Source organism: Somniosus microcephalus, chromosome 34 (assembly GCF_052327205.1).
Source record: "Somniosus microcephalus isolate GS21.2 chromosome 34, FLI_Smic_1.0, whole genome shotgun sequence".
Classification (NCBI taxonomy): Eukaryota; Metazoa; Chordata; class Chondrichthyes; order Squaliformes; family Somniosidae; genus Somniosus; species Somniosus microcephalus.
Window position 1 is genome coordinate 17,315,351 of NC_141020.1, and position 12,303 is coordinate 17,327,653.

The 12,303-nt window shown below is 48.2% G+C and overlaps 1 protein-coding gene across 1 annotated transcript; it reads left to right on the forward strand.

Moving 5' to 3' along the window:
- The first annotated feature begins 9,011 nt into the window (after window positions 1-9,011).
- LOC147096833 (ADP-ribosylation factor 6-like) lies at window positions 9,012-10,882 on the forward strand. Its single transcript, XM_085973484.1, has one exon. The coding sequence runs from the start codon at window positions 9,782-9,784 to the stop codon at window positions 10,307-10,309; it is 528 nt and encodes a 175-aa protein (XP_085829610.1). The 5' UTR covers window positions 9,012-9,781; the 3' UTR covers window positions 10,310-10,882.
- Window positions 10,883-12,303: the final 1,421 nt, after the last annotated feature.

Here is a 12,303-nt window from a genome sequence, read left to right on the forward strand (position 1 = left end):
CTCCAACCTGTCCTTGTAGCTAAGATCCCCCATCCCCGGAACCATTCTGGTAAATCTCCTCTGCACCCTCTCAAGGGCCTTCACATCCTTCCTAAAGTGTGGTGACCCGAACTGGACGCAATACTCCAGTTGTGGCCTAACCAGCGCTTTATAAAGGTTCAGCATAACTTCTCTACTTTTGTACTCAATACCTCTATTTATGAAGCCCAAGATCCCATATGCTTTGCTAACCACTCTCTCAATATGTCCTGCCACCTTCAGGGACCTATGCACATTAACTCCCAGGTCCCTCTGTCCCTGCACACTCTTTAAAACTGTGCCATTAAGTGTATATTGCCTCTCCCTGTTCCTTCTGCCAAAATGCATCACCTCACACTTCTCTGTATTAAATTCCATCTGCCACTTGTCTGCCCATTCTGCGAGCCTTTCTATGTCCTGTTGCAGTCGATTGGTATCATCCTCACTGTTTGCCACACCCCCAAGTTTGGTGTCATCAGCAAATTTAGAAATTCTACTCTGTATTCCAATATCCAGGTCATTTATATATATCAAAAAAAGCAGTGGCCCCAGTACTGACCCTTGGGGAACACCACTGTCTACCATCCTCCAGTCTGAAAAACAGCCATTTACAACAACTCGCTGTTTTCTGTCCTTAAGCCAATTCCTTATCCAAGCTGCCACTGACCCACCTATTCCATGAGCCTCAATTTTGTTAACCAGCCTTCTATGTGGTACTTTGTCAAACGCCTTCCTAAAATCCATATAGACAACATCCATTGCATTCCCTTCATCAATCCTCTCTGTCACTTCATCAAACAATTCAATTAGATTAGTCTAACATCTATAAACAGAATACCTGGTCATTATCTCATTGCTGTTTGTGGGACCTTGCTGTGTGCAAATTGGCTGCAGCATTTCCTACATTACAACAGTGACTACACTTCAAAAAGTGCTTCAGTGGCTGTGAAGCACTTTGGGACGTCCTGAGGTTGAGAAAGGGGCTATAGAAATGCAAGCCTTTTCTTTCTTTTCTTTCTCTTTAACGGTCAGACCCACCATCAGACATTATCTGCCTATTTCTTTTCTTATCTCTCCGTGGCCCAAGCAACATGATTCACGGGTAAGGCAGTACAGTGGTTATGTTAGTGAACTCGATTAATAATCCATCGAATTGTAAGTTCATATGAACATAAGAACACAAGAATTAGGAGCAGGAGTCAGTTATACGGCCCCTCGAGCCTGCTCCGCCATTCAATAAGATCATGGCTGATCATCGACCTCAACTCCACTTTCCCGCCCAATCGCCATATCCCTTGATTCCCCGAGAGTCCAAAAATCTATCGATCTCAGCCTTGAATATACTCAACGATTCGGCATCCACAGCCCTTTGGGGTAGAGAATTCCAAAGATTCACGACCCTCTGAGTGAAGAAATTCCTCCTCATCTCAGTCTTAAATGGCCGACCCCTTATCCTGAGACTGTGCCCCCTAGTTCTAGACTCTCCAACCAGGGGGAAACAGCCTCTCAGCATCTACCCTGTCAATCCCCCTCAGAATCTTATATGTTGAAATCGCACCATGGCAGTTTGAGAATTTGAATATAATTTTTTTTTAAACTGTTAATAAAGGAAGGCTTACATTTCTACAGCACCTTTCCCAGCCTCAGGATGTCCCGAAGTGCTTTACAGCCAATGAAGTACTTTTGAAGTGTAATCACTGTTGTAATGTTACTACCAGTAAAAGTGACCAGGAAGCTGTCGATTGTTGTAAAAACCCAACTGGTTCACTAAGGGAAGGAAATCTGCCACCCTTACCTGGTCTGGCCGATATATGACTCCAGTCCCACATGGTTGACTCTTAACTGTCCTCTAAAGTGATCTAGCGAGCCACTTGGCTGCATCAAAACCGCTACCAGCGGTTCAAGAAGAAAGCCCACCGCCACCGCCACCTTCTCAGGGCAACTAAGGGCGGGCAATAAATCCAACGCCCACATAATAAAAATATAAACAACTGCAGGTTAACAAAAGAAGGGCAAGGCAGATTGCCGAAAGGTGCCAATCTGTAGCTGGCCAACCAGGAGGAGGAGTTTAGTGATGCCTCGTTCGCTCCAGTTTGGCAAGTTGGCAAAGCCTAAGTCATTCTATCCATCTCCTGCCAGAGCAGCAACACCAAGCTCCTGATATCACCCCCTGCCACAGCTGCTCGCTCAGGGTGAACCCGATGATGCGCCAGCCTGTGGTGTCCACTTTGACCCTGAGCTGAACTTCGTAGCCTAGACGACACCAAGACAACAACGACTTGTATTTATATAGCGCCTTTAACGTAGTAAAGCGTCCCAAGGCGCTTCACAGGAGCGATTATGAAACAAAATTTGACACCGAGCCACATAAGGAGATATTAGGGCAGGTGACCAAAAGCTTGGTCACAGAGGTAGGTTTTAAGGAGAGAAGTAGAGAGGCGGAGGGGTTTTAGGGAGGGAATTCCAGAGCCTAGGGCCCTGGCAGCTGAAGGCATGGCTGCAAATGATAAGGCGATGTAAATGGGGGATGAGCAAGAGGCCAGAGTTGGAGGATGCAGAGATCTCGGAGGGTTGTAGGGCTGGAGGAGGTTACAGAGATTGGGAGGGGGGGGGGGGAGGTGGGGTGAGGCCATGGAGGGATTCAAACACAAGGATTCAATGCAGCCAAAAAAGCAAAGGAAGTCCTTTTAAAAGATTGTCTAGTGAAGGCCTCACACTGGTTGAGGTGCCTGCATCATCACCTTCTTAATAAAACATTAAACCTCAGTGGTCCTCAGTCAAATATTGTCAACGAAATACCTTAAATAAACCCTGAGTCTTCTTCCCAATTCTCTCCTCTCTTCTCCTGAAGATGCTGACTCTTGCTGGGGTACTGTCCTAGGGCCACCAGCTGCCCTCTGGCACCTGCCGCAGGTGGCCATTCTTCACAGACGGACCCCGACAATGGGTGGCAGACGGCTATTCGACCACGGAGAGCGTTGCATCCAAGCCTGATCCTTTCCTTCAGCACATAGGTGCCGGCAGAGGTCTCTGGTTAGGCAGAGCGAGCAGAGACCCCGGATAATTTCTTTCTCCAGTGCAGTGCTGAGTGAGTGCTGCACTGCCGGCGGTGCCGTCTTTCGGATGAGACGTTAAACCGAGGCCCCGTCTGCTCTCTCAGGTGGACGTAAAAGATCCCACTACACTATTTCGAAGAAGAGCAGGGGAGTTTTCCTCGGCCTATTACATTGTTCCAATGAAGCTCAACGTAAGCTCGAGGAACAGCACCTCATCTTTCGATTAGGCACTTTACAGCCTTCAGGATTCAACATCGAATTCAACAATTTCAGATAATAAACCCTGCCCCCATTTTTCATGCAGTATGATTTTTGCCATTCCCATTTGCAACATTTTATCTTTCCTGCCTCTTACAAAAGTACAGGATGTTCTTTCAATTTCTTCCTCCCCTCCTAAACCCGCCCCCGCCCCCCCCCCCGGTCTCTGCACCTGCTTAACATCTGTTACATCTCCAGCTTTTTCCAGTTCTGATGAAGGGTCCCAGACCTGAAACATTGACTCTATTTCTCTCTCCACGGATGCTGCCTGGCCTGCTGAGTATTTCCAGCATTTTCTGTTGTTATTTCAGATTTCCAGCATCCGCAGTATTTTGCTATCGAGTTCTCCCCGGTGTCCTGGGGCCAATACTTATCCCTCAACCAACATAACAAAAACAGATGATCTGGTCATTTTCACATTGCTGTTTGTGGGAGCTTGCTGTGTGCAGATTGGCTGCCGCATTTCCCACATTACAACAGTGACTACACTTCAAAAAGTACTTAATTGGCTGTAAAGCGCTTTGGGATGTCCGGTGGTCGTGAAAGGCGCTATAGAAATGCAAGTCTTTCTTTCTTCCTTCCTCAGTGCACCAACGTTCAGCAGGACGTTTTCACCCAACATAGCACCGGCCAGGGACAAAACCTGGGATCTCGCTGGGTTGGCGCGGCTCTGTACCCACCCTGGCAGCCGCATTGATCCACTGAGCCATCCGGCAACCACGCTGTACCCACCTACAGTGGCAGGGCACAGCGGTGCCACGTTGTGAGTCGGGTAAGGCTAGTCGCAGGGTAAAATGAGACGTGCTGCAGGACCACACTACAGGGTAACAGGAACCCACGAGCAAGTTAGGAAGCAGTAACCCGATCTGGTGTCGGTCCACCGCCTTCGGAAGCCTCGGATCGGATGCAACCTTAACAAAAACAAATCAGCCCAGGGGTCCCCGATCCTGAGAGCATGTGACCATGCGGCTGAGCGCAGGCTCAGCGACGATGCCACCATGGTAGAATAGGCTGCGGACATAATCCGGGCTCACACATGGAGGTAGTGAGAGAAACTGGCACCCGAGGAATTGTTCTACACAAGAATATGTTTCCTCCGCCCCCCACTTCCACCCCCTACCCTCCTCATGGAAGGAGAGGAGAGAAAAGGGGCAGAAACCAAGCAGGACCACAACAACCTGCATTTACATAGCGCCTTTAATGTAGTAAACCGTCCCACGGTCCTTCACAGGAACGTTACCAAACAAAATTTGACACCGAGCCACATAAGGAGATATTATTTAATGGGCAGGGGCTTGGTCAAAGAGGTAGGTTTTAAGCAGCGTCTTAAAGGAGGAAAGAGGGACAGAGAGGTTTAGGGAGGGAATTCCAGAGCTTAGGACCCGGGCAGCTGAAGGCACGGCCACCAATGCTGGAGCGGTTAAAATCGGGGATCTGTTGTCAATCATGTTAAAAATGAATGTTCTTTCTAACCTTCTCAGACTCCATCTTTTTTTTGAGTCGCGGTGCAATTCCCCGTTTCCCTTTCACACCTGCTGCTGAAACTAACCAAGGCAGGGTCGATGGTGCTCCCAGCAACTTCTCAAGCCTTGTAAACACACCAGGCTGGGTGCCACAGAGCTGCAGAGGCCAGAAGGTCCCAGGTTCCAGTCCCCGCAGGCTCTGCTCACTTCCCTGATCTCTGCCAGGGCGGCACCCATGGATCCTGCGATTGGCTTTGGTCTGAACCTACCATGGAACAAAGCATTTGCCAGCAAACCCTATGAGAAGCTGCCCAGCTCGGGATGCCCAGCAGTAACCCACCAGCTTCTGTCTAGTTCACCTTCCATCTCTAATCTTTCACTGTTAATATCCATCCCCCCCCCATACTTCCGTCTGATTATCCCGTAGCCTCCTTTTCCCGCCCTTCAGATTATCTCTCTCCCTTCATCTCCAATCTTTCCCTTTAATCCGTCTTTCGGATGAGCGGATAAACCGAGGCCCCGTCTGTGCTCTCGAATCGACGTACAAGATCCCAGGGCCCTATTTTGAAGAAGGGCAGAGGAGTTATCCCCGGTGTCCTGGGGCCAATATTTATCCCTCAATCATATTAACAAAAACAGATTATCTGGTCAGAGAGTGGTGAACCTGTGGAATTCTCTACCACAGAAGGCAGTTGAGGCCAGTTCATTAAATATATTCAAGAAGGAGTTGGATATATTTCTTAAGGCTAAAGGGATCAAGGGATATGGGGAGAAGGCAGGGACAGGGTACTGAGTTTGGATGATCAGCCATGATCTCATTGAATGGCGGAGCAGGCTCGAGGGGCCCTGCAGCGGGTAGTCAAAACTGCCCAACGCATTACCGGCACCCGGCTACCGACCATAGAGCACATATACCAGAAACGCTGTCTACGGAGGTCACGGTCCATCATCAAAGACCCTACCCACCCCAGCCACAGTCTGTTCGCCCTCCTGCCATCTGGGAGACGCTACAGATGCATTCGCACCCGTACGACCAGATTTAGGAACAGCTTCTTTCCCAGGGCTGTCATCCTACTGAACTCCACAAATAAACTCTAAAGCCTGCACATCTGCCAATGCACTTTATTATGGTTATGTTTATGTTAATGTATTACAAGCCAAATGTATGTTGAATGTTTAAATGTCTTAATGTAAATGTACACTCTCGGGAGCCGCAAGCCTACATTTCGTTGTACTGCACTTGTGCACTAACAATGACAATAAAGTTGATTATGATTATTGTTATTATCTTCTATGTTTCTATCACATTGCTGTTTGTGGGAGCTTGCTGTGCGCAGATTGGCTGCTGCGTATCCCACATTACAACAGTGACTCCACCTCAAAAAGTACTTCATTGGCTGTAAAGCGCTTTGGGACGTCCGGTGGTCGTGAAAGGCGTTATAGAAATGCAAGTCTTTCTTTCTTTCATTGTTCCACTCCCTCTGTCACCCATTCTTCAATGTAACTTTCCTTATCCCTTCATTCCTTGTCCTTCAGTGGGCTTCTCCCCATCCCGCCATCTCCGCCCCATCACAGGTGCTGTCTCTGTTTCCTACTCTATCTGTCATTGAGTTCCCTCGAGCCAGTGGTGGGATTCCGAGCCCGCCGATTGCTCCCGTACAATGTGGTGAGTAGTTTACACTGGTTGATCTTAAAAGACGTCCAGCTCATTCGGCGGTGATTGAAACACAATGCCAGCGTTGGGTGCAGCCTGGGTTCAAAACTCCATCTGTATTTTCCCCCCTCACTGTAATCACTGATGTTGATCAGGAACAACAGTTCCAGGTGCTAAATCAATTCCTTTAAAAGCAAACGAAATAAATAAAGACTTGAATTTCGAAAGCGCTTTTCACCACCTCAGGACGTCCCAAAGCGCTTGACAGCCAATGAAGTACTTTTGAAGTGTGGTCACTGTTGTAATGTAGGAAACGCGGCTGCCATGTGTGCACAGCAAGCTCCCACAAACAGCAAAGTGATAATGACCAGATAATCTGCTTTAGGTGTTGATTGAGGGATAAATATTGGCCCCAGGACACCGGGGAGAACTCCCCTGCTCTTCTTCGCTATAGTGTGATGGGATCATTTATGTCCACCTGAGAGAGCAGGTGGGGCCTCGGTTTAACGACTCATCTGAAAGACGGATGAGATGTTAAACTGAGCACTCTCGCCTTGGAGTCAGAAGGTTCAAGTCCCACTCCAGAGACTTGAGCACAAAAATCTAGGCTGACGCTCCCAGTGCAGTACTGAGGGAGTGCCGCACTGTCGGAGGTGCCGTCTTTTGGATGAGACGTTAAACCGAGGCCCCATCTGCCCTCTAAGGTGGACGTAAAAGATCCCATGGCACTATTTCGAAGAAGAGCAGGGGGAGTTCTCCCCGGTGTCCTGGCCAATATTTATCCCTCAATCAACACCTAAAACAGATTATCTGGTCATTATCACATTGCTGTTAGTGGGAGCTTGCTGTGCACAATTGGCTGCCGCGATTCTTACATCCACATTCTCACCACTCTCTGGGTATAGAAGTTTCTTCTGAATTCCTTATCGGATTTCTTGGTGACTATCTTATATTGATGGCCTCTAGTTATGCTCTTCCCTACAAGTGGAAACATTCTCTCTCTGTATCCACTCTATCAAAACCTTTCATGATTTTAAAGACCTCTATTAGGTCACCCCTCAGCCTTCTCTTTTCAAGAGAAAAGAGACCCAGCCTGTTCATCCTTTCCTGATAGGTATACCCTCGCATTTCTGGTATCATCCTTGTGAATCTTCTCTGCACCCTCTCCAGTGCCTCTATATCCTCTTTATAATATGGTGACCAGAACTGTGCACAGTACTCCAAGTGTGGTCTAACCAAGGCTCGATACAGGTTTGGCATAACTTTCCTACTTTTCAATTCTATCCCTCTAGAAATAAACCCTATTGCTTGGTTTGTTTATTTTATGGCCTTGTTTACCTGTGTCGATACTTTTAGTGATTTGTGTATTTGTACTCCCAGATCCCTTTGCTCCTCTACCCCGTTTAGATTCTTATTTTCCAAGTAATATGTGACCTCACTATTTTTCTTACCAAAACGTAATACCTCTCATTTATCTGTGTTGAATTTCATTTGCCAATTATCTGCCCATTCTGCAAGTTTATTAATGTCTTCTTGTAATTTATCCTCCTCAGTGTTGACTATCACCCCCTCCCCTCCCCCAATTTGGTGTGCTTTGATTCCAAAGGCTAAATTGTTAATATAAATTTTAATCTAAAGAATGGTTCAACTGGGTTTCTACGGTCCTGCAGCAAACTCTATATCGGGGCGGGGTGCAAGTTTATTATTAAAAGTTGTGCTAATGACAATGTAAAAGAAGACACAGTGAGGTTGTGGGGTGGGGTGGGGGGTGTGGTTGGTGAATCTAAACCACACTTTCAAGGTATTGTAGAAGGGAGGGACAATTTAAATCCGATTAGATCGTGCTGGAAATACTTCCGGTGTGCAAACTCCTTAATATAGTCATCGCTTAACTAGATTAGTATAGGAAAAACTTGACCAGGATTCCAGACCCTGATCATTATCCAGCGAGAACTGCTGGGAGGTGCACTGGGATGGACATCAGATGAGAACACCGGCTGTGAAGCTCCTGTGGTTGAACAGCCAGCACTCGGGAGTGTCCAGTTTGTGGCCCCTGAGCCCCGGCGTTATGGCTCTTGACGCCCTGTTTGAATTTTTGCGGGCGTGCATCATTGGGGCACACCTCCTGTAAATCAGAACAGCGCGCTCTCCGACTATCCGCAAACTTGAGATAGCTGCAAATTATTAGGAGCATAATATTAAACGTTACATGTGCCCCTTGAAGATAACCAAAAAGCCAAGGCAAACTTGGTTGAGGCATCAAGAGGACGAAACCACACCCTAAAAGGTCCTTCAAAAGGGAGGGGAGGGAGGCAGAGTCTTTATAAATGATTAGCATATGCACCCATGCATAATATACAGAAATATGCGCATGGCGATTTTGTTAAAATAGGAATGTGCAGCATTGCGCCCTTTAATGCATTTATGAAACGGAATATTTTCGGCATCTGCTACAGATCCGCCTATTGCACCACCGGCATACAAAACCGTGACACAAAAGAGGCGGAGGCAATGCAATGCAAGGCCACCTTAACAGAGGGCGGGCAGTGCCATTTTAAAAGTTGCAGAGTGGGAGGGGGGGGGAGTGGAAGAGAGTGTGCGCATGCTCGCTCGCTCGCTCGCTGCTGTAATCTACATCCGCGCCCTTTCCTCTCCGGGGCTTGGAGTTCAGTTTCATATATATATATATAAATATTTTAATTCAAAGGGAGAGAGAGAGAGGGGGGAAAAACCCCAAGAGCATGAAATGCATTAAACATGAAGCGAGGGGAGAGGAGCAGTGCGGAAGCGGACGGGTGAGATTGTGAATCGAAGCCTTGGCGGCTACAATTTGGAGACTTTTGTATCAAAGGGGCCTGCAAAGGATCACGCAACGTTCCATTGAAACTGAAGCGGATCACACAACGTTCCATCGAAACTGAAGCGGATCACCCAACGTTCCATCGACCCTGAAAGGGATCACACAACGTTCCATCGACCCTGAAAGGGATCACACAACGTTCCATCGACCCTGAAAGGGATCACACAACGTTCCATTGAAACTGAAGCGGATCACCCAACGTTCCATCGACCCTGAAAGGGATCACACAACGTTCCATCGACCCTGAAAGGGATCACACAACGTTCCATTGACACTGAAGCGGATCACCCAACGTTCCATTGCAACTGAACGTTGCATTCATCGGCCCCGCAGTCATCGCTGCGCTCGCCTTTCTTTGCGATCATTGCACCTCGGGAGCCGGAAATTTACGTGTGTGTGTCCCCCGTCCCCCCCCCCCCCTTTTCCTTTCCTTCCCTCCCTCCCCTCCCTTCCCTTCCCCACCGCACCGAAGATGGGCGGCGCGTTCGCCAAGATATTCGGCAGCAAGGAGATGCGGATCCTGATGCTGGGCTTGGACGCGGCCGGCAAGACCACCATCCTGTACAAGCTGAAGCTGGGCCAGTCGGTCACCACCATCCCCACCGTGGGCTTCAACGTGGAGACGGTCACCTACAAGAACGTGAAGTTCAACGTGTGGGACGTGGGCGGCCAGGACAAGATCAGGCCGCTGTGGCGGCACTACTACACGGGCACGCAGGGGTTAATCTTCGTGGTGGACTGCGCCGACCGCGACCGCATCGACGAGGCTAAGCAGGAGCTGCACCGGATCATCAACGACCGCGAGATGCGGGATGCCATCATCCTGATCTTCGCCAACAAGCAGGACCTGCCCGATGCCATGAAGCCGCATGAGATCCAGGAGAAGCTGGGCTTGACCAGGATCAGGGACAGGAATTGGTATGTGCAACCGTCCTGCGCCACCTCGGGAGACGGACTCCATGAGGGACTCACCTGGCTCAACTCAAATTACAAATCCTAACTCCGGCACAAGATGTCCCTGGATATATTCTCTTTTTTTTCCCCCTCCCTTGAATTGATTCGGTTGGATTAAACCTTTATAGAGAGAAAAAAAAATCCTAACTTGTACAAGACACACAAAAAAAGTGATTTTTTTTTGGGAGGGGGGGAAGGGAGGAGGGTAAGAGGAATTTTGCAACCGGTTAATTCTGACTTCCAGACTCTCGCAAATGTCAGACTCAATCTAGCCAGGGCGTGAAATAAGAGGGGGAAGCATCTAATGGGAGGGGGGCATATATACACAGGCTATGCAATGGTGGGAGCGATTCTGTCCTATCGGTTCTTAAACGCTGTTCTTGGTGACGGATCTCTCGCTATACTTACAACCGGCTGCTTAGTCATTGTTTTTTTGGTTTTCAATAGATCCATTAATGCGACACACACTTCCCCATCATGCTATGCAAAAAGGTGTGTGTGTGTGTTTTTTTTACAATGGGAGATGTTTCCCAATCTTCTCTTTCCCCCTCCCCATCCTCCCCATTCTGATTTGCCATAATTGAAATAAAACCATTAAATATCTCGGATAGAATTTAAATTCAGAGTGATTCTCGACTGTAATTGACAGCAGTCTGGTGTGGGGGTGGCTTGAAGTTATTTTTATAACAGATTTATATAAAAGTATTTCTGTCAAGGGAGGACTATCAAGATTTTTCTTCTCCCCCCCCCCCCCCCCCCCCCTTCTCTTCCCTTCTTAAATTGGGTTGTGCTGCTAATCACAGCTTGGGTCACTGTTCTGACCGCCAGTGGAGCAAAGCCAGCCAAGTTCCCCCGTGACCCCGCTGGAAAGTCCACGTGCGAGTGAGGTACAGTTTTTGAACCATGTTTCCCCCCCCCCTCCTTGAAGAATGTCCCCTCGGGTGAGTGACCGCAGGAGTTGTGAGCCTTCAGGAGGGGGGATAGGAGTGACATTGAATTAAAATGAGACTGCTTCCTGCTTTCCCTGATAAATTGAGGAATGGAATGCCTATAATTTAAGAGCATTATGTTTCCTCCTCCTTTTCCCCCCACCCTCCCCCAAAATAAGGGTATTGCACCCTCTAAATAATGAATGAATGACCATTCCCTTGCATTGCAACCTTTAAGTGTTTTTTAAAAATTATTGGAGGGGGTAGCAAGTAAATTGGAACAGGAGTAGGCCATTCAGCCCCTCGAGCCTGTTCCACCATGGCTGATCAGTACCTCAACACCATTTACTGTTGCTCCATATCACTTGAAAATCTATCGCTCTCAGTCTTAAGCTCCAATTGTCCCAGTATCATCGGCCATTTGGGGGCGAGGGTTCCAGATTTTCACTACCCTTTTGTGAGAAGAAGTGCTTCCTGACTTTCCCCCTGAGTGGCCTAGCTCTAATTTTAAGGTTCTACCCCCCCCCCCTTGTGGACTCTTCGCGCCTATCTACTCTACCGAATCCCTTTATCATTTTAAACTCCTTGATTTAGATCACCTTGCAACCTTCCAAACTCAAGGGAATACAAGCCAAAAACCACGCAACTTGTCTCCGTAATTGAACCCTTTAATCTGCAATGTGGTTCTGTTACGCAAACTCCTCTCTCTCTCTCTCTCTCTCTCTTACTGCCTCGTGCCGCAATAGAATGTGTGTGAATCCCAAGAGAGGACAAAATTGGGCTCTGCTGTGATGCCCCCCCATAGCGAATAGCCTGCCGACACTCCGCTGTCCAGGTTCTCTCACGAAGGACGGCAAGGTACTGTGGTGGTGGGTGGGTGGGGGGGATCGTGCTCAGCGTGCAACTATCGGCAGAGATGGGGAGGAGGAAAGTCCTGCCTGCTGTCGGGGTGGAATACTCCATTGGCGTTGGGGGTCAAAGGTTCGGGTGCTAATGCCGGGAGACTGGGTTTTGGGGATGTGGATGCAAGCTGCTTTCGGAATGATTTAGGTCATACTCTTAAGAGGAAGTTTTAAATTAGTTCTGCATTCTAGGGGAAGGTTTCAGGTAA

Bases quoted from the DNA above. Each gene is read 5' to 3' on its own strand.
- LOC147096833 (XM_085973484.1), top strand. From the start codon at position 9,782: ATGGGCGGCGCGTTCGCCAAGATATTCGGCAGCAAGGAGATGCGGATC.